This window comes from Anoplopoma fimbria, chromosome 17 (assembly GCF_027596085.1).
Source record: "Anoplopoma fimbria isolate UVic2021 breed Golden Eagle Sablefish chromosome 17, Afim_UVic_2022, whole genome shotgun sequence".
NCBI lineage: Eukaryota > Metazoa > Chordata > Actinopteri > Perciformes > Anoplopomatidae > Anoplopoma > Anoplopoma fimbria.
Genome location: NC_072465.1, coordinates 29,930,104 through 29,952,603, shown reverse-complemented (window position 1 = coordinate 29,952,603; position 22,500 = coordinate 29,930,104). Strand labels below are relative to the sequence as shown.

General features: G+C 39.6%; 1 protein-coding gene across 1 annotated transcript in view; it reads right to left on the bottom strand.

Annotated features, from left to right (window-relative positions):
- Positions 1 to 58: 58 nt before the first annotated feature.
- Positions 59 to 22,500, bottom strand: part of LOC129106440 (DDB1- and CUL4-associated factor 1-like) — a 24,659-nt gene continuing 2,217 nt past the window's right edge. The window contains 30 exon segments of the mRNA XM_054617839.1: positions 59 to 1,900; positions 2,233 to 2,347; positions 3,086 to 3,244; positions 4,095 to 4,184; positions 5,331 to 5,404; positions 5,622 to 5,726; positions 5,883 to 5,976; positions 6,484 to 6,717; positions 7,882 to 7,966; positions 8,062 to 8,144; positions 9,075 to 9,273; positions 10,447 to 10,724; positions 11,394 to 12,041; positions 12,796 to 12,951; positions 13,038 to 13,115; positions 13,118 to 13,198; positions 14,021 to 14,097; positions 14,196 to 14,320; positions 15,073 to 15,242; positions 15,354 to 15,453; positions 15,976 to 16,085; positions 16,184 to 16,363; positions 17,176 to 17,334; positions 18,487 to 18,588; positions 19,588 to 20,082; positions 20,974 to 21,111; positions 21,376 to 21,489; positions 21,816 to 21,889; positions 22,001 to 22,077; positions 22,329 to 22,500. The exon segment at positions 22,329 to 22,500 is cut by the window's right edge and continues 25 nt beyond it. Coding sequence (XP_054473814.1) covers positions 1,833 to 1,900; positions 2,233 to 2,347; positions 3,086 to 3,244; positions 4,095 to 4,184; positions 5,331 to 5,404; positions 5,622 to 5,726; positions 5,883 to 5,976; positions 6,484 to 6,717; positions 7,882 to 7,966; positions 8,062 to 8,144; positions 9,075 to 9,273; positions 10,447 to 10,724; positions 11,394 to 12,041; positions 12,796 to 12,951; positions 13,038 to 13,115; positions 13,118 to 13,198; positions 14,021 to 14,097; positions 14,196 to 14,320; positions 15,073 to 15,242; positions 15,354 to 15,453; positions 15,976 to 16,085; positions 16,184 to 16,363; positions 17,176 to 17,334; positions 18,487 to 18,588; positions 19,588 to 20,082; positions 20,974 to 21,111; positions 21,376 to 21,489; positions 21,816 to 21,889; positions 22,001 to 22,077; positions 22,329 to 22,500 — 4,640 coding nt within the window. The 3' untranslated portion in view covers positions 59 to 1,832.

Here is a 22,500-nt window from a genome sequence, read left to right as displayed (position 1 = left end):
GTCTCGTCATTATTTCCTGCAGCATCAACATTAAGAGACAAGTCAAGAGTTACCAGAAGGGAGAAGTGTCTTTTATTATTAAAGTAGAACTCATCAACTGAACCAAACCATGTACAACAATTTAAACAGATTTATATACAAATACAATCTATTATAAAACTGTAGATTCTAAGGCTCTGAAAAGCTGCTGTGGCATGAAATAGTGATTCCTTTTTAAATTCATTATTACTGTTCTTTAATCATCAAGCGTGACTTCAGATTGTAAACGGGTTCACACAAACACAATTCCCAACCTGTGCTCTGAGAGGTAAGACGACTGTGAATGGAGAACAGACAACAGCTTCAGCTCCTTCATCACAAAGAGCTGCTCGTCTCAGAACATCACATCTGTTCCTTTAAGTTCATACAACAATTAATAATAAATTAATAAATCAAAACACTCCAAACAGCCGTGGACACGATCCCGGCTAATAGCTTTGGGAAATATTTTTCATATTGTTTGCAAAGTTTTAAAAATAGTGTGAAGTTGGTCTGAAAGTCTCCAACACGTCTCGTATTTGAGGGATCAAAGAGTCAATAAGTGTTATTATGACTCTGAGGGTCAAAGGTCGACTGTTCGGTGATGAGATAAGCTCACAGAGAAAGAGAAACACTGTTTCACATTTAACAATATCAGCTGCTACAAACCTAATAACCAAAAAGATATCTTTCCGTCCACAGTGTGACTCACTGAGCTCTAGAGGTTTTCTGTCCTCAGACTTTAAAGGTCTTTAGATGTTTTAACAAAAAGCACAGTGATAATTGAACGATGCATCTGTTAATGCTGCCGCTTCACCAAACAAAGACCCGCCTGAAGGATCCACGAGATAAAAGCAGTAACTAATAACCCCTAAAATATGCTTTCCTTTATAAAGAGGAGCTAAAATAAATTAAATTAAACAAAGAAAAACTGTCCAAAACAACTTAAATATAAAGGATTATATGACAGTGCCACGTCTAAATTATCACCCTATAAATGTGTTTTGTTTAATGAGTTTTGGGGTAAATTAATCAGTGTTGATGGTAAAAGGGACCAAAACAACACGGCCGTTCTGCAGAAACCTGCTTGGGATGTTTGGGATTTAAATCTTTTAAAAAACACAGAAGTCTGTATTTTTATTATGTGCATGGAAACAAAGATGTTATTAATATCTGCATATCATAAAAGTCTTTATGAAACATTTACATTTTTCTCAAAGTTTGAACTGTAGTTGAGGATCAAAAATGTGCTGTTTTTATTGCTGAAATACTTAATTAGCATCAGAATATAAAACTTTTAGGTTTATTATTTGAGAAAAAAACCAATCTATTAAAGAGTGCAGACTTCCACAAAGTTTGGCCATTTTAGTTCAAGTTTTGTGATATTTTATATGAAACCTGAGTAATTCATCTGCAGGAAAACCAGCAGGGCAGCTATGAACATGTGTTTTCTGTTTGTTTTAGTAGGTCAGTGAATGCAACTGTGAGGTGACTAAAAAAAAAAGTAGTATGTAAAGATGACAAAAACATGAAGAGCAACATTAAACCTTCATGAATAATTCTGTTGAAATGAAGCAGAAAGACAGTGACGTGAAAAGTGTTTTCATCTGAATGATCTTTGGGAAATATTTATTCATCATCACCGTCCAGAGTCTCTAAAAGTGAGACGGTCTTCTGTCGTCCTCCAGGACATTAATGAGTTCACATTCGACTAGCCTGATTCAATGAGAAAATATGATGTTTGTTTTTTAAAAAGAGCAAATAAAGTCCGAGTTGAGGTTCTTGTTGTCGGCAGAAGAGCTTCATGTCTCCGGTCAGGAGGACCAACCGTCACTGAGGTCCTGAAGGAGCCGACTCTCATCATCTGACTGTTGTGGTAAGTCTGCAGCAACGAGAGGGACACGCATGAATACATATAAATAATATACATTTATATAGAAATAGAAATCATTTAATAGCCTTGGTCTTTATTTGCTTCAGTCCCTGAAGTCAAAGCCTTTAATTACTTTCACATGAAACAAACGATGTGAAACAACATCAAAGTGATTATTTAAAACAGGATGAATATTAAATTAAATTAAAAATAAGAAATAAGACTTTTGACGATGCTCGTTTAGCAGAACACCGGTCCACGTGAACTCATGTTCAGTCCTCTGAGTTTGTTTGTGTGAAAACAGTTAAAACAAATTAAACTGATGAACAAACGTAACTCACAGTTTTCGAAGTCAGAGGAGTCTGATCTGTTATCAGTTCTGAATGTTTGATCCGAGTCCACGGAGTCGTCACCGTCACCGTCACCGTCACTGTTACTGCCCAGAAGATCTGCAATCTGAGGGGAGGAGTTTGAAAGGAAAACAGTCAATGTGGAACCTTCTGACGGTCTTTGAACACATCACGTGTGACGGACGCTTCTGTTAGAAGGAGCAACGAAGACGAAGCCTAAAATGGTGAAACCTTATTAAAAAACATTTTATTCCACATGCCTCAATTAAAGTCTCGCCCTGAATAAACCGTTTGCTTTAAAAAGATTCTGTAAAGAAATTAAATTCTGAGCTCCTCAGTGAAACTATGAAGCCATGATTGATTCATCTGAGACCAACAGTCATGTGACCAAAAATCTGTGAAACTTTTCACCGCTGAACACAGAGCAGAGAGGAGAGGCTGTAAAATGTGAAAAGTTAAATATTTATAGCACGTAGAGCCTCCATTGTTTTTTCTTTCTTCTGGACACTTAAAATAAATAAATAAAATTGAAATTGTTTTTTTTTCTTTTTTTTATGATTTATGTCCTTATCACTGTGTTATTCTGCACTAAAGACATGTTTGAGTTCTCTCTACTTCTAGTCATAGTTGTTCTGTTTCTTTATATTACAGTGAAATCAAGAACACAGAGAAAAATGTGATGGGAGCAAAAAAAACCACCTGAAACTGCTTTGGGGGTCAGAGGGTTAATGATTGATCTCAAAATGCAATGAAAGCAATTAACTAGTATTTAATATGAGAAATATATTGTATAAATATAACTGAACCAGGTGGAGAGAATCATGAAACCAGAGCAGCTCATCACCTCCTCGTCTGTAGGAGTATGTGGTCCCTCCTCGTTTTCCGGGTCGCTGTTATTGGCCAGTTCCCGTATCAGCGGGTCTGTGTCCATATCTTCATCATCGTCATCGTCATCATCATCATCACTGTCTGAGGAGTCATCATCGTCCTGGTCCTCCTCGTCCTGGAAGAAGAAACAACGTTGAGTTAGTCTGACTCATTAGTGTCTCATGAGAAGAGAATGATGAACAATGTAATTAAATGTTTAAAGATAACTTATAATGTATGTGCAGAATATTCATAGACATCTTTTCAATTATAGTTGTGGCTGCAGCACTTTGGATATTATTTATTTAATTTCTGACATTGTGGTTCATCCAGTACATTGTTTACAAAGCACAGTGGTCTGATGTGCATGTGGAATACATGCACTCCTTGTTGTTGTCACATGTTGGATGTATGGTGCTGTTGTTCGGGTTGTTTTTGACTCTTTGTGCGAGATGTGCAGACTGTGATTACGTCATTATCCGGCCTCACTATTCACTTTATTGTAGCAGCTTGCACTCTGCATCATTGCACGTGTATCAAAATGTCATTGTCGTTGTGTTTTTGTGTTCATGTTGTACATAATGGTTGAATGTTTATCCTTTGTTCTTCTTGGATCTCCTTGTTTTCTTTTTGTTTATTCGTCTGTTTCTTTGTATTCGTGAGCGGAAGAAACCGGAGTCAAATTCCTTATATGCTTATGCATACACGGCCAATAAAGCCGATTCTGATGAGAGTATGAACTTTACAGCTTTACTGTCTATTAAATCTATTATTACATTATCTCGAGTTAGATGTGCATTTCGTGCACATGCACACCACTTTTTGCATTTCTGGTCAGATGCCTTACTGCATTTTGTTGTACTCATTAAAGTTGAATCTAATCTAAAACACAAGACAGACAGACAGACAGACAGACAGACAGACAGACAGACAGACAGACAGACAGACAGACAGACAGACAGGGTACTCCTTTCTAAGCGTCTCACCTGATCATCGTCGTCTCCCTCTTCTGCCAGTTTGTGTCTCCCGACCTCGTACAGACGACAAACAGTGTCCAAGCTCACCGTGTCCTGGTTCTACAGAGACGAGTAAAGACGCCAAACACAACATGTTGGTTATAAATGTTATTCTATTAAAGTAAAACTAGACTAAAGAAACAAAACAAAGAAATCTGTTAAAACTGATTGTTAAAGAGCAATTATAAATAAAAACAATTAGCAACTTTTGCATTAAGAATCAATAGAAAATTAATCAGCAACATTTTGATAACTGATTAGTCATTTTCCAGATTCTAAATTGTGAAGATTTGCTGTTTTTGTCTAATGTTCATATCATAAACTGAATTTCTTTAAAAAGGCACAATAAGGAAGATTTGGCTCCTCCTCCTCCAGCCGATGAAACCACAGATTCATTCTACATTTGAACGAGCTTTATCCGTGTGGTGCTTCTCTTTGCTATATTTGCATTTTTGTAGTTTATTCTCGTTTAATCCTGCTCATTCTGCTTCTAAGATTTTGAACTGTTGTCGACCGTAATTTCTTACTAGTTTCAAAAACTAATTTAGACAAAGAGAATAATGAATTCATCAAGAAAAAAAACACTTAGTTGCAGACTAAAATAAGATAATAAAATCCTTTTTTTCTCCCTTATTTTAGGATTACAGCAGCAGAGAGGAAAGTGCAAACAAGATCAAAACAAGTATAATAAATAAGTAAATAAGTAATAAAACAGTAAAGAATATTAAATAAGTAACTAAAATTAAAATAAAATAAAATTAGGAAGTACAAGAAAAAAAATAAACATTTATAAATCGTTCTGGGACATAAAAAATACGGCGAACAAGATTAGAAAAATTATATTTAACATTTTAAATAACTCATTATGGTCTGTTTGAGTCAAAGCAACATGCAGGAGACAAAACGTGGACTAGTACTGAACTTCCTCTCGTGCATGTTAAGGACTGGACCAACTGATGCATGTTTATATTTACAATCTTTGTACCGCTGTGATGAAAACGTCAAAGTTTACGATGACTTATCGGTTTTTTTATGTTTTTTTGAAGAATTCAAAGTCTTAAAGTTGAGACTGGAGACAGAGTTTAGTTCACTTTCACTAAAGAGACAGACCAGAATAATCTTTATCTGATACAGTATCTGTATTTGTCAGAACTGCAAAACTCCCATGATCCTAGTGAGTGTGAGGCTAAAAGACACACAACGTACCTCAATGACAGCCAGGTAGCAGTCTTTGGTGTCGGTGCAAAGGTCAAAGATGTTCCTCTTTACGTCCACGGTGGCTGAAAACAACAACAACAAAAACAGTTCTGAGATTTAAACTAAAAACAAGGTGAAATAAAACGTCAGCGTCCTACAAATAACTGATCTGCTGGAGTCCTACACATTTATTTTCCTTTATCAATAAAACCTGTGTGACTCAATGGAGCTGTGAGAATGATGTGTTCTGTGGTTGACCAATAGGATTGCAGTCTGCAATAAACAGGAAGTGCAGCCTACCAATGGGCTTGTAGTCCGTAGCATCGAAGGTTCTGAAGGACGAGCCGAAGGGACTCTTCATCTGCTGGTCCATGGCGTCGTCCTCATCATCGGCCTGCAGCATGGCTGTGTGTGTGTGTGTGTGTGTGTGTGTGTGTGTGTGTGTGTGTGTGTGTGTGTGTGTGTGTGTGTGTTGGAGGGGGGAGTAGATGAGAACAGGTCAGTAATAAGTGAGACACACATGCTGCTCTGACTGTCTGATGTGGACCTTCTCTCCCGTACCTCCATACATGATGGTGGCGTTGCTGTTGAAGACCAGTCTGCACTGGTCCAGAGCTGGGACAGTGTGCAGGAGGTGGAAGGTCCTCAGGTCCCACTGACGGCTGATGTCAAGGCCGACAACTACAGAAAATACTACAAATACAACTACAGATACAACTATAGAAAAAACTACAAATACAACTACAGATACGACTCCAGCAACAACTACAATTACAGGAACAACTACAAATACAGATACCACTACAGATGAAACTACAACTACAGAAAAGGTGTAGTCTAGCTGTTTCCCTCTGTTTCCAGTCTTTGCACCAAGCTAAGCTAAGCTATGGGGATTTTGGTGATAGCTTATTATTTACCGTACACACATTAAGAGTGGTATCAATCACTTCATGTAACTGTCAGCATAATGAGCATTATGTCAAACTATTCCTTCAAATGTAGATTTATATTTCACAAACTAGGCCCAGAGGCACCACAGGACAAAAAGGAACAATTCTTATGGAGATTTGACATTTAGCATTATGAATCTATAAATGTAAATTATGACCATGACTTTATAAAAGCAGTTTATAGCCTAAGAGCCACCCGGATCAGAGGATACGACCTCCGTGTTGACGATGACCTCCAGGCCGTTCGGGTGGAAAACGCCGCTGATGTTCATGTTGAACTTGTCGAACTTGTGGATGGCCCGCGACGCCCGAACGTCCCACAGCACGCCGTCGTTCAGCACCAGGTCGTCCGTCGGGTTGAAGGTGGCACAGTTCCTCTTGTAGTTGTTGGCCAGGGCGGCGTCGTTCAGGGTCACCGTCTTCTGACCCGTCTGGATGTCGTAGATCTGCAGCACACGAGACACGAGATGGAAACAGAAAGTGAAATTTAAAAAAAGGTCAAATGTGGAACTTTCCTGCATTAAAATGTCTAAAAATGACGAGACTTTTGTTATAAATTATGTTGTTGTGTTCTTACATCATCAAAAATGTTTCCAACAATTTTAAAACCTGATAAATCTGTAGTTTTAATGAAGATAAAGGTGCGTTTCATTTGTTCGCCTTGTGGTTGTCTGACAGAAGCCGTCATGAACTGACATTTTATCCAGTTTTAGGACACATTGTTATGATTTCATTTAGATCTTGGTGGTTTTTAACTCTGTATCTTAACCTGGTGAATAATCTTAGTTATCAGAGAAACAACTAATGATTTTTAACTAATTTTTTTTTTAAGTTATAATTATTTTTTTCTGTTGATAAAATGTGAAAAAAAAGTGTAAAATTTCAAGTTCACAGAGCAGACCAATTGAACTTTTAATAATCCCAAATTTACTATGATATAAAACAGTGTGTCATTTTTAGTTGATAAATTACACTGACAGATTAATGGTTGTCCTGCATCCTCAGAACAGCGTCAGAGAAACAGAGATTTTTGACATTAAGCTGCTTCATTCAGGGTTTTAAATCGGAGGAGGAGACCTCGGAGATAAAACACCTCCTGAACCATGAACGCTGAAGGAATCCTAACGACTGCAACAAAGACAACAACTCCCATGATCCCATGCTGCTAAACAACGTCAACAAACCGCCTCTGTTATTGTTACTAAGATTGAGAGACCCCTAGTGGCAGAAAACGACATGCTGTGCATTTAAATAAACTTTACATTTAAGGTGCTGCTGTCGGTCTCAAGTTTATGTTTTCTGTTTTCACACCAAATACATATTTTACTTAAAGCCTCCCAATAAAATGAAATAGCATGTTTTTGTCTTTTATAACAAAACAAAAGGGAGAAATGTACTGATGGAGAGTTTTTTAAATGTTTATGAATGTGACTTTCTAACCAACTCTTTAAAGACAGTTTTGGGTAAAATCTTTCTGATTTTCTTGGATGCCATGTTTCAGGAAATTATCAAAATAAAAAAAAGGGTTAGAGAGTCCGATCCACTGGTCACTAACATGTCAGAATGTGATGCTAGAGAGCAGCGTATTTAGAATATTTAGAGTAACGTACGTGTGCGACTTGGTCCTCGGTGCCGATGACTCTGTCCTGACAGTGTTTACTGAACTCCACGTAGTGGTCGTTTACAAACGAGTTCCTGACAGAAAGAGGACAAGTCAGCATCATCGACCACCACAGACACACACACTGAGAATACAACGGGTTAAAACTGTGTGTGTGTGATAGGTTTACTTCAAGCTGAAGACACCGTCCATGCTCCAGAGGGCAGATAAGGGGACGCTCCAGGAAGCAGAGGTGAGCAGCAGCTTCCCATCCTGAGAGACAAACACACATAAATATAAGGTTTAATGGGGTTATTTTACATTTAAATTAAAGTGGAAATCCTTCAGATTTCAGTCCTGTTTGATTGAGGATGTCTATTTGAAAACATTAATAAGTTAGTAAAAAAAGTTAAAACATTCCAAACTTTTCAGTGCCAGGTTCAGGTTTTGCACCTGACCAAAGCAGCCAATCATACAAAGCAAGAGGCGGGCTTTACTGCTGACTTCCTGTTTTGAGGCAGGAAGATGTTGTAGTGTGCTGTTTGCTGCATTATTCTCTGAAACCAGACCACAGAGGGCGAACAAACAAAAGGAACTATGAGGAATCAAAAAGACAACGACTTAAACTTCCATAAAACAATCTCCACAATGACGAGGAGGGATTGTAATTATCTGTAAACTCATATCTCATATTCATGGACTACTTTATTACCTTCATAAAAGCCCTGTTAAGTAAATAGCCAAGTATTATAAAGAAACAAAAGGTTTAATATCCTGTAAACTATTCGATGTAAATGTAGATTTTTAAGACTTCCTGTTTTCTAAAGCATTTAAAAACTTCTTTGCAGAATCCCTAGACATTTAAATAGTGTTTTTATAAGTGAACTATTGTTCAGTATAAAGTATAAACTAAGAGGAAAGATTGATTTATAATTACAATTAACTAGCCAAGGGGGCATTATTTCTTCTCGCTGTGATCGAGTCCCAACGCAGAATTTTTTCAAGGAATGAAACCAAAGACATCCACTAAATAAACTGCAAATATATAAATATATAAAAGTTCATCAGAGGGCTCAATCACCGTTGTGGTACCTCCTTCATAGATGGTCACTTAACAGACATTTATACGATGAAATCTTCAACATTGCCACTTTAAATAATTATTTAAAGAGTCTTGGATTTACAGCATGACAGTGAACTCACCCTGGAGGGTTCGAGGTGAGTGATGGCTGAAGAGTGGCAGGTGTAGTTGGCCTCCTCCTCTCCGGAGAAGACATTGTAGAACTTGAGGTGACCCGAGCAGGTTCCCAGCATCAGGAAACGCTCGCGGGCCGAAAAGGCACAGCAGGTGAAACCGCTCTCGTCTCCGTCGCCCTCGTGGAAGACCGACATCGGACGAAACCTAGAAGAGATTTTTTTAAAAAGAAGGAAAGAGGAGAGATGATGAACAAGACTTTACCCTCTGAACCCAAAAACCCTCCGGTGGTAAGGACAAAGCATGGTTTCTTTTTAAACAATCGCCAAAACTACATTATTAATCACAGCCAGAAGCTTTAAAAACAGTCATAATAATCAGATCTTCATCTTTCTGACGGTCTTTGAATACATCATGTGTACCAAACAGTCCAGTCAGAAAAGGAAACCGAAACTAATCTTATAATTGTGAGTTTTTTTGCATCAAATTTTTTTATTCTACATGTCTCATTTAAAAACTCGCCACAAAAAAAACCTTTACTTTAACCAGATTCTGTAAAAAACATTAAATTCTGAGCTCATCTGTGAGAAGACATGATTGATTCATGGCGGCTGTGGCGTAGTGGAGAGCAAGGTAGTTCTCCAATCAGAGGGTCGGTGGTTCGATACCCGGCTTCGGCAGTCGATGTGTCCTTGGGCATCCCCAAGTTGCTCCTGAAGGCTTGCCATCGGTGTGGACTGGATGATGAATGTTAGTTAGAGTCTGATGGTGGCACCTTGATGGTAGCCTGTCATCAGTGTGTGAATGGGTGAATGATATGTAATATACTACTGACTGTAAGTCGCTTTGGATAAAAGCGTCTGCTAAATGACTGTAATGTAATGACCAACAGTCATGTGACAAAAAAATCTGTGAAAAACTGAAAAATGTAAAAAGCAGATCGAGAGACCAAAAAAACAAAAACACTGGTAACACTTGTGGACAAATGCTGGATGTATAGATTCCATTTTTACCAATTTATGTGAAATAAACTATCAAAGAAATTCAACTGGAAGTAGAGTTTGTAAAAATGTAAATAGCTCAATATGTATAACCTGTGGAGCCTCCATTTTTTTCAATATTGGTACACAAAATTTAAATATAAAGATTTCAGTGTTTTCCAATTCTTGTAAAATAAATTATCAAGTAAATTAAACTTGTGTTTTTAATCTTTTTTATGATTTATGTCATTATAACTGTGTTATTCTGCACTAAAGACATGTTTAACTTCTCTATACTTCTAGTCATGATTGTTCTGATTCCATAGAGGAGCAGGACTTTTATTTTGAAATAAAAATCAAAAACACAGAGAGACAAATGTGAAAAACGGCCCATAACTACCTGCTGAATATCAGGTGTCGGTCCAGGCAGCCTCGGTCCACGCCTCCGTACTTCGGGTACAGAACCCGGCTGCCCAGGCGGGCGGTGAAGTTGGGCGAGGCCTGCCTCCTCTGCTTGGGCTCGGGGCAGCGGTGGGGGGTGAACAGGGAGAAGGGGGGGCAGGTGGTGACGGGGTTCGGGCAGCGGGCGTGCTGCTCCCTCAGGTACTCGGTGATGATGCTGTCGAGGGTCGGGGGGAGGGGGAGGTGGCGCTCCAGCTGCTTCTTCATGGCCGGAGTCTGAACGAGAGAAGAAAGATTAAAGGTTTGACTCGGGTCAGAAAAGTCAAAATTATAAATGTTTTCCTTTTATTTTGTTCTAGTAATTTATAGTTTTTTTCTTCATAAAAACACACAATTTTAAAATGATTGTGTTTTTACAGATTAAAACAAATCTATGTTTATAGATTTATAGAACTCATTATTAGTTTTAATGACGTATTATAATCTGCTTAGAACTAGTGTTAGGAAGTTAAACATCATAATTCATCTCTAATATCTATTTTATATTAATGTGAAAACACAACTACATTTTAGAAAAGACATTTGAACACATCATGACAATGTTTGAATCAACATTCGCCCAATACTCATTTTGAACAGAGCCTGAACGCATCATAATGTAACTGAACTGAACCTCCGTTTGTTATCGGTGCTGCTAACGTTACTAGCTCTCCTCCACAACAGATGATTTTCAATGTATGTTAGTTGTTTTTTCCATTTATAAAGTGTGGAAAAAAAGGTGTTAAATGACAAAAGAGACAATTTTTTCTACGATATTAAACAGAGAAACTGGAGAAGCATTTTTGCTTGATAAATAATTCTAAAGATTGAGAGATAATGTTTCAGTTTCAGCTTTAATGAATAAACATAAATAATAAAACAAACAAATCAAAGTGCATCTCTGACCTGTATGAAAGCACCGTGGTCAGACTTCTGTTTCAGCGCCCGGAGCTTTTTTCCTGAGTTGCAATGAGCCGCCGGACGTTCACGAGTGAACAAAATCCGACCAACCGGATGTGATCCCTGAGACGCTGGATGAGGATGAGGAGGAGGAAGGAGGGGGGTTGTGGACGAAGAGGAGCACGAGGGGTGAGGATTGACGAGGGAGCGAGAGGAAGAGGAGGCAACCGAGGACAGAGGAGACGAGCCAACATGGCTGGCGACGCGAGCGGCGATCCCACCGGCTAACCGGCAAGTCCTGGGAATCATTGGGGTGGAGGAGGTGGAGGAGGAGGGGAGAGGAGGAGGGGTGATACAGGAGGAGGAGTTCGGACAGAGGGCTCCAACGGATAAATTGGCCTCTTTAACGAGCGTGTTGGCCGTGTCGTGGAGGCCTTTGGCCACCAGGTGGTTCCTGATCAGCATGAAGAGCTCCCTCTCGGAGAAGGTGATGCGTGATTGGGCGACCACGTTGGCCCTCTGCAGACGAGCCAATGAGACGTCGGAGCCCATGAGGAGGGGCTTCCCCGACACCCGCTCCGTCAGCTCGGCGGCGTACCGGCAGAAACGGACGTGCTCGCTCCGTTTGTCCTGAAGAACCGGTTCCTTCATCAGCTGGGGAGGGAAAGAGAACAACAGCTGAGGATCTGTGGCTGACAACTTTGAGTTCTGGTTATTCACGTTTCAGCTCACAAAATATGAGAACCAACTAGTGAGCAGACAAACAAACATCTTCTAGTTCTGCATTATCCTCCAAATTAGTTTTTTTAATTTATAAATAATTAAATAAATCTTCTGCACTAAATGTTGGTGAAAATGAATGTTTACATGTCAAACCTCAGAACCCGGGATTAAAAAAGCATGTTTTCTTTGAACAAACCGACAAAACTACACCGTTTATCGCATCCTTCCAACGGTCTTTGAACACATCATGTGTAACAAACGCTTCCATCAGAAAAAGCAGCCAAAACGAAGCTTTAAATTTTGAGATATTTCGAAAACATTTTATTCTACATGTCTCAATTAAAATCTCGCCCCATAATAAACAGTTTACTTTAACCAGATTTTGTAAAAAAAAAAACATTACATTCTGAGCTCCTCAGTGAAACTATGAAGCCATGATTGATTCATCTGAGACCAACAATCATGTGACAAAAATTCTGAGGTCGTAAAAATGTAAATAGTTCAATGTTCATAACCTGTGGAGCATTTCTTTTTTCCTATATTGGTCAAACTTGTGGCCAAAAAATGTTGGATGGATAGATTCCCCATTTATGTATTTCAGTCTGGACTTACGTATTGTTATTTTTATTATTATTATTATTATTACTATTATTATTACTATAAGCGTCTCTGCTCTCGTCCTCACCTGTTGAATGTGGCTGCTGGTGAAGAGCGGCAGTTTGCTGATGATCTGTCTGATCGCTGAGCTTCGAGAGAGTCCGACCAGAGCCTTACAGGCCAGAGCTCGGATCAGGTCTGCATCCGTGATGGGCATCTTCACCGACAGCAGGGACAGAAGCACCTGGAGGGGGGGCAAGATACGGGAGTGAACGTTTTCTTGTATTTTGATGTTTCATTCAAAGATGGACGCCTCGTTTTCACCCTCACCTTTATACCGTTGTTGTTCTGCACCAGTTGCCACATGTGGGCCAGCACTCTGTTGTGGGGGCGGGGGGCTGCTGGGGGTGCAGCGACGGCCGGAGGGGGGCCACAGCAAAACCCACAGTGTTCAGGCTCTGGTCCGGAGCGCACACACAGTTATTGATCACCTGGTGGACGGACAGGGGAGAAGACAAAAAAAAGAAACAGAAAGAATTTGAATTAGACGGATAATCGTCCTTAAAGGGACAGTGTGTAAGATTTAGTGGGCTCTAGTGGTTTGTGGACTGATGTCTAAAGTCCACAAACATCGGGTTCTGCGATTTCACCGTTGCCATCTTGGAATTTGGCCATCCCCATGTTTGTTTGTTTTTTGCAACCAGTGAACAGGAAGTGACCATATATGGACTGAGGAGGAGTGACGTAGAGACGCCGTATACGTCTCTGGTGTCGACCTGTCAATCAGTGTGTAGCCCCGCCCTAAAGCATCCCCTGCTTTATGGTCTGTTTGACTCTAAATGGAGCATCATTTACTAAATGAACATCATGCTGTATTGAAGAAGACTTGAAACTAGAGATTGAGACCATAAACTCATGTTTACAATGTTTACTGAGGGAATAAATCAAGAGAGAAGTAGAGTCATTTTCTCATAGACTTCTATACAACCAGAGGAGTCGCCCCCTGGTGGACAGGAGAGAGAATGCAGCTTTAACACATGAAGCTTTGACTTCTCTTTAAAGAACCGGAGGATGCCTCCTGGTCTGAAACCATGCTACTACCGAGGAACAGCTATGCTTTGAGCTAAATGCTAACATGCTGATGTTAAATAATTATATTTATCAAGAGGATCACTAAAAATCAATATGAAAAAAATCTATTGAGATATCTCAATCTGGACCAAATTTGTGGAATGAGCGACCAATGTTGCCATTGTCTCTAGCATGGCTAACAAAAACCTCCTCAGTCACTGACCAATCAATCATCTACTTACTTGTAGTGCAGACTTCTGGATCTCGGCGTCATTGACAAACACCTCGCCCTCCAGGACGCCCAGAATGATGCTCATACCTGCAGCGAACACGGGACACAAACATCGAGTCACATCCAGGAAGAAAAGATCCAAAAAAAAGGCTGAAACTCTGAGTGGAACTGAGAGCTCTACTGACCCACGGTGGAGACGGACGACCTGGTTTCATCCTGAACCTCCACAGTGTCCGCCAGCACCAACTGGACCTTAGGCACCACCACCAGCATGGCCAGGATGTCCAAGACATAACGCACCGTGTCACTCCTGGACAGACGGGACACAAAGAGGAGACAGAAAGTAAAGAAAAAAGATGCAGTTGGTCTCTTTTTCTGCCACCAGATTCACAGAAACAGTATTTTTACCTCACAGAACTGAAGGAGCTTCTGGTCTACGGCTGCCTCCATGGGTTAGTTAGTTTGTGTTAGTCTGTTGTATTGTTTGTTTAAAATACCAAAGTCACGTTCTGGAGTTGCCCAAGGATATCTAATTATTGGAGCAATATTTTTCAGACCTTTTCTTTTGCATAGACCCATTAACTTGCATTCAAATCTAAGGAGGGATGTTATGAAGCACTTTGAGCTAGAGAAAACGTAATTATCTCTGAGAAAAAGAGGAGAGAAATTTCAGAAAAGTTGGCAACCTTTGATAGACCATTTTAATGGTCTAGAACTTTCTGACCAGACTTGATTGGTTCCCTTAGAGTGTATAAAGAAATGTTAAGTATGTAAAGTAAAGAATAGAATACCGGGGCATACATTTAGTTTGTATTTTTAAATTGTATTATTTTAATTTTAATTTCTTGAGGTCTGTCTGACAGCAAAGTAAAGAGGTGAAAATATTCTAAACATAGCGTTCATTTAAACTGATATTGATTATTTAATGTTTCTAAACTACGTCCACAGCAGTACGTTGCTTTGCTCCATCTTCTGTAGTAAAACACTGACTATGGAGAAGAACCTCTAAACATCACTACTGCCCCTTTAAGTGACCCTAATCATGATCCCCACCACTTTTACCTGCCGTAGTAGGTCCTCCAGTCACAGGCGGCCGATATGAGCTGCAGCATTAAAGGGACGCAGGACAGTTTGTAGAAAACTTCTACTGGTTCCCAGTAAAGCTGAGGAGGTCCACACTCGCTGAGGAACTCCATCATCTCGATCACCTGCTCTCTGGTGTACGTGTACGCCTGGAAACAGGAAGCCACACACACACACATATATATATAAACATACTGTATAGGATGTAAGAAGATGAACACACTGTATTATTTGTTTATCAAGTGCTGATAAATGAATACCTTATAAAACGGCTGCTGTGGAACGATGGTTCCTTCGTCCGACGTGTGCAGAGACTGTTTCACCTGTTCGGCCTTCACTGCCAGCTGAGCCTCAAAGTATCTGAACAAAGCAATCAACGATCAATTAACACTCAGAGTTAGTTCACACAGCCTCAATAGACTTGTTTGGTTGGGAATATGAGGTTTATAATAACTTAATAACTACATTTTGTATATAAATAGTCTGGATCCTTGTAGAGCAGCTGCTATAATACAACAACAAAGGGATCTGTATCTGACAATATGGATCATCAATGATAAACTATTAGTATCAGTGGCAAAAATACATGATCAGGGATCTAAAAGTTATATTTGCTCCCTTTTTTTAATTTTGTGCTGAATTTCATGCGTCTCTGATCAGTGATACGATCAGAAACATGAGTTTTTTGATCTGTTGCTCCTCTATTATGACCACATCTCTGTCAAACACAAGATTTAAAGTGATGCTTTGTGCGATTCTTTGTGTAGAAACTCAGTTTTAAAATCATCTAATAGTTCCTTTGGTGGAGGACAGCCCTACCTCCCATTGACTTATATGCATTTGCACACCCATACACATCCACCCATCACTGTGCTGTAGTACCTGCGCAGGGCCATACAGGTGTGTTTGGCCGTCTGTCGGTTGGCAAAGACCTGGTCATCGCTCATTATGGACACCTCGCTCTGTGTGTTCAGGATCTCCAAAGTGCTGACCTGCAGCGAGAGAAGGTTTAGACTTTACAGTTAATTCACCAATAATAATAATAATAATAATAATAATAATAATATGGATTTATAGATTTAACACAGACCAGGTTGACCAGCCGTCGCAGGCCGTCCTGCTGGTCGAAGAGCTGCAGCACGGCTCTGAAGGAGAAGGCGATGGAGAAGAACATGGTGGCGTGGCAGACGCCCGACGCGTGGGACGACTCCAGCAGCCAGAGAGCGTAGGACACCACGTCAGACAGCACGCCGTCCGGCAGCGTGCACACCTGCAGACACAAAGTCAGACAAACCCAATAAAAGCCTTTTACTTGATAAACAAATTAATCGATTTATTGATGACCATAAATCGGGATTAACCTTCTGAACTCCAAGCAGTTTAAGGACAGTTTTTTGGGGCAATTTGACATAAAACGTTAAAAAAGAAAAAAAGAAAGTTGAATTTCTTTGATAAAAATTGGCAAAAAATAAATCTATATATGCACATAACTTGTTTCAGTGTTACCAATGTTGCTATATTTATTGAGCCATTTAAATGTTTACAGCCTCTCCTCTCCGCTCTGTGTTCAGCAGCAGTTCAGTCCAAGTTTCACAGATTTATTGCCACATGACTGTTGGTCTCATGTGAATCAATCATGGCTTCATAGTTTCACTGAGGAGCTCAGAATTTAATGTTTTTTACAGAATTTGTTTAAATGAAACGGTTTATTTGGGGCGAGATTTTAAATGAGACATGTAGAATAAAATGTTTTTAATGAAATAGCAATTTCTTTGGCTGCTTTTTCTGACAGAAGCGTTCACACATGATGTGTTCAAGGACCGTCGGAAAGGTGAAAATCTGATGATAATGACGTATATAATATTGGCAATTGTTTAATGAAAACATGTTTTTCAATTCCTGCCGGTGGGTTTTGGGTTTCAGAGGTTTAATCTACTCTAATCTTCTACTTGACCAAAAGTCATTCCACCCTTAACTCAAAGTTAAACCCTTACCATTAAATTATTGCTCTTCATTTAAAGGTCGACTACTCAAACCCGGTTGTGTATATGCGTGTGTGTCTCGTCTGTGTGTCCACCGTACCCTCTCCAAAGCGTCCTGATTGTACGCCAGGTAATACAGGCAGAGTGAGACTCCGGTCGCCGCCATCGAAGGCCTCGGGATCCTGAGGAGCTTCTGGACTCCTCCGTGAGCGATGAACTCTGCTGCAAACTTCTTATGGAGGAGCAACGAGGCCAGATACTGGAGAGAGACGGAGAGGAGGCGGACTCGGTTAACGTTTTAAATAAATGTTTACATCACAGCGTACTCATCACAGACCTCCGATTTAAAATGAAGAACACTGAATCAATACAACGAACCAGGTCCCATTGAGGTACCACCAAGAATCAGAGAAAGCCTGTTTCTATACAAAAACAATAAAACTTTATCCATTATTTGTCTACAAAAAAAACAAGAAATGACTGTTACATGAACTTATAAAGCCTGTGGTTTTAATTTAAGACTTTTTAATACCACTTGGAGTTCAATTTAAATAGAGCCCTCAATTACTTAAAAAGTACATTTATATATCAGTACTTCCCTTTTTTCCCCATTTAGCCTCTCAAAAACTACATTTTTACAGAGGTTAAATTAACGGGTAAGTCTGGCAGCAATCTAACAGGACCATAAATTACATTTATAACACCACAATTGAGTTTCTTTTTAATTAAACCTTCTGATGAAGACATTCGGTACAGCCCAACATTTTTTTTGCTGAACTTAACGCTCCTTAAACATTTAACACCTGCAGATATCCTGATGCATTAAAACACTTTTGTTTAAATACAATTTCTCTGCCATGTTCCTTTTAAAATTTGGCAAAGAAACAGACAGTTTTGTGTTGTTTAAGATGAGACTCCACTGGGTGAAGCTGGTGAAATTAATCTTAACGAGGCTCAGCGAAGCCCCGCCCACAAAGGTTTATCTTATCCTTCACACACAGATCCTCTTTGGGAGGGGAGGGTCAGATAAAAGAGCTTGGCTGGTTAAAGGCTATAAAATACTGTATTTGTATTTACAAAGATAACTGAAGTTTGTTTGAAAACCGAGCATGTTTCTATAATCTAGACCTTTTTACAGCTGTTTTTATAAACTAAACGGATGTAAACAAACATAATCAGAACTTTTACAAGATTTAAAAATGCGTGACAGACTCTTATCAAGAAGTTTAAAAGAACAGAGTTTACTTGTATTAAAACATGAATAATTAAGCAACTAACAGGATTAAATAGAGACTTTACAGATGTCAGTTTACTGCCGTTTCTTTACATCAATAGGATGTTTGGTGATGCATTCAAAGACCCTTCCTATCAGATTTCTTTTATTAGTATCTTTTAAGGTCAGCAGTCTTACCAGGAGGGCGTCAAAGATGAGCTGGACATTCTTGGTCTGCCTGAGGTCGATGTAGTTCATCAGCAGTGAGCGGGTGTCCAGCTGCATGAAGACGGCGAGCAGCTGAGTGCAGACGAGAGAGAAGAAGAGTATCGTTAGTAAAATGAGAGATTAAAAGATGGAGGGCTGAAGATACTCAAAGACATCCATTGTTATTATTTCAATTCATAAGATGTAACATACATTTGTAAAAATGTACAAAATGTAAACAGTACTTTTTATACCAAGTTTCATTTTTACTTTACTTTCTTTTTTCTTTTTACAAAATTAACCAAAACTCTGACATCAAGGAAGATCTTTGGCAGTGGAATGAAAATAAATATGAAACAAAATTTGAAATCATGCTCCTGGCTGTCTGATGCCCGTCACAAAAAAATAAGATGAATGAAAGCAGCGAAAGGTCGTCGACAGTTGAGTCCACATCCTCACAAAGAGGATGTGGACTCAAGCTGCACTTTACGGTTGGACAGCAGGACAGAGAGCAGGACTCTGTGTTCACATCATGATGATTGGTGCTCAAACACAGTCAAAGTTCATGGACAATGTTTTCCTCATGTTGAATTTGTAATGTGAAGATGTCGGCCATATTATCTGCTCAGAGAATTGTTTTTGTTGCTGCTGTTTACATTCCTTATGATGCAAATGATTTAAAAAATGCACTAAAGGAATGTGCTACTGTTTTGGTTTTGCTTTATTTGTCATGTGTTGGTTGTGTTACAAAATGGGGCTGATTAACTTAACCGGCTGAAAAAAACTGAATTTCGTTGCATAATGACAATAAATGATCCTTGAATTATTGGAAACGCTAAAGACTCTTTCAGCCCATAAAGAATCATTAAAAGTTGCTGATTGGTTTGGGTTACAATCAAACAAACTGCTCCCAAAATTAAACCATTGACTGGACGGAAAACTAATAAAACAAATAAAACAAAATAAAATAAAATCATTCAACAACAAAGTTATAAACTTCCACACACATGTCACCTCACTGCACATTCTTCAGACTCTTAAACAAACATTATTAACCTTGTTGTTTTGAGACTGAGTGTTTTGGCGCCTCACCTCCTGGTAATCTCCGAGCGGCGTCAGGTACTGCAGGATGAGCCTCTGCTCCGTGGCCGGGCTCAGAGGGGACAGCTGGTAGTCGGAGCCGATCACCATGGAGCTCATCTCCGACCAGGAGCTTCTCTCCTCCTCCAGTTTCTGCTTGGCCTTCCTCCCGTTCTCCGTCACCGCCGGTCTCCTCCCTCCTCCCCCTTCGTCTCCCTCCTGCCTCTCCTCCGTCTCCCTGGAGGAGGCCGGCCTCGTCTGGTAAACAAAGTCCGGGAGAAGTCGCGTCGAGCCGTTTTTCTGGGCCGAACGAGACAAAGCTTTGGTTTTTGACGATGTCCTGCTGCTCTCTCCGTCTCTCTCTCTCCTCTCCCCCTCCTCCACCATGTCCTCCCCCTCTGTCCGGGAGGTTTGGGCAGCTTCGACCTGAGAGTCCTGAGGTAGATTCTGAGGCGTCTTGGCCTCTTCGGTCTGCAGCTCATGCAGGCGTTGAATCATGATCGGCACCTGGATGTTCAGAGGAAACAAGCAATGATGTCAGAATCATGAAGAGTTTTTCTGGAGGATGAAGATAATCATATGTTAAACTTATAGTCACACAAAGCTAACTCTGATTTACAAGTTCTCCATCAATACATTTCTCTCTTAACACAAGTCCTGATTTACATAGAAGAAACTTTTGCTGTAGAAGACAAAAAAAAGCTGTTAAATTACAGTTTTAGTAAAATAAGTATTTGGTTTGGAAACAGTTAAGAAAAAAATAAAAACATAACATGAGACCTACAGCCGCACCTAATATGCAAACTTAATTTAAACAAACAATATGTAAGTTTCTGTATTATATTTGTGATAATGTATGAACAAAAGTCAACACCCTTTTTAACACAGGTCTAGTTGTTTTTAGACATATTAATGCTGAAATATTACATGTGAAAACCTTTGAATGTGCTTCAAGGGAGATTTGGTCAAAATCTTTTATCCCATTAAAGTTCCTTTTATATTTTTAAAGATATATATATATAACGATGTAGCATGTTTTTCTGGTAATTCAGTAAATAAATACTCTATATGAAATAACCATATGGTTTTGCAAACTCTGTGTAAATGAAATACTTTATATTTTCTCATTTAATTAAGAACTTTAGCCAAAATAATCAGATTTTCTGATAAATTTGAGTGTGCTTTGTATTCTAAAGTTAGATGACAACATTGTGTATCATATCTCAACATATATGATTATATTAAGATAAATCGTCATAATGATTTATCACCCAGCACTCCATAAGCACTTTGAAAAAGGTGTGTGTGTGTGTGTGTGTGTGTGTGTGTGTGTGTGTGTGTGTGTGTGTGTGTGTGTGTGTGTGTGTGTGTGTGAGAGAGAGAGAGAGAGAGACCCACCAGCTGAGCGTTCTCCTCTCTGTAGCTGGCCGCCACTTCCTGGTTGCTCATGGCTCTGGCCAGCAGCCCCGTGGCGAAGACGCTCAGCGGTCGCACCGCCTCGCGGGCCCAGCTGAACAACTTCTCCACCAGACCTTCCTGTCACATGACACAGAGGCTGAGTGACGAGGCGTCGCTAACACGTTAGCATTTATAGTCAACATCTAATAAATGTGTTTACAACAAACTATAACGTAGTTGTTGTCTTTGAAGAAAGCATAGATTCTTTTAGCTGTCTCAGTTACTTCCACAGCAGTACGTTACTGGCCGTCACGATCTCAGACCTGCTGCAGAGACCTTCTGTGTTTACATCCTAACGAAGCTGAAACACAGACGTCTGTCACCGATCTATTCGAGCTTCACCTTCTCCTGGAAGACGACGGCGGTCTCCAGACCCGGCACGATGTTCTGCAGCAGCCGACAGGCGGCCGTGTTGAGGCTCAGCTCCCCGCTGGTCATGATGTACGTGTCCATCAGCTGGAGAACCAATCAGAAAATAAATACTACTAATATAACTAATAATAATAATAATATAATATAATACAGCATGATATAATATAATATATAATAATATAGCATGATATAATATAAAATAATATAATATAATACATAATATAATATAGCATGATATAATATAATATAATATATATTATAATATATTATATAATATAATATATTATAATATAATATAATACACACACCTTTACATTCTTCAACGATAACATTATTGTTAGGTCTGATGTGAATAAATATATGTATTTTATTAATTCCTTTTAACAAATACATTTTAAAAAAGTCCTCACCGCATTAGTGAATTCGTCATTCATGAAGAGCATCTTCAGGAGTTGTCCCAGCATGCAGTCTGGGTCTGCTCGTCCTGAAGAAACCAACCAGAGAGATTAACTGGAGCTTCATTTACAGACAAACAAGATTACAGACGGTCTCTGACTCTGAAGTTTTTATAAAAACAGGAAGTAGCTAAAAAAACCTGGATGACGGTCATCAAAGGGATCAGGATCCGCTTTGTGATATTCTCCTGTTTCACGTTCAATCAGCTCAGAGATCCTGAAGGAGACACAAAGAGATGAGACACAAGAGATTAAAGAAATGAGACACCAGAGATGAGAAAAAGACAAGAGGCACAAAAGATAAAAGAAATGAGACATAAGAAATAAGATACAAAGATGAGACTCAAGAGATGAGAGACAAGAGATGAGACGTAAGAGATGAAAGACAAGAGAAGAGAGACAAGACATGAGACACAGAGACAAATAACACGATTATCACAGCTTTCCAAGAACTAAATCACTGCTTACTTAGTGAGAATGGACACCAGCTGCTCCGTGGTTCCCTGCTGCGTCTCCTCCCATTCGTCGAGGAGCGTGGCGAGGTCGGCCTTCGAGTCCACCGACATGGCAACCGCCATGGCAGCCGACACGGCCGCCGACAGCGCAGAGGACAGAGCAGCCGACACGGCAGAGGACGCTT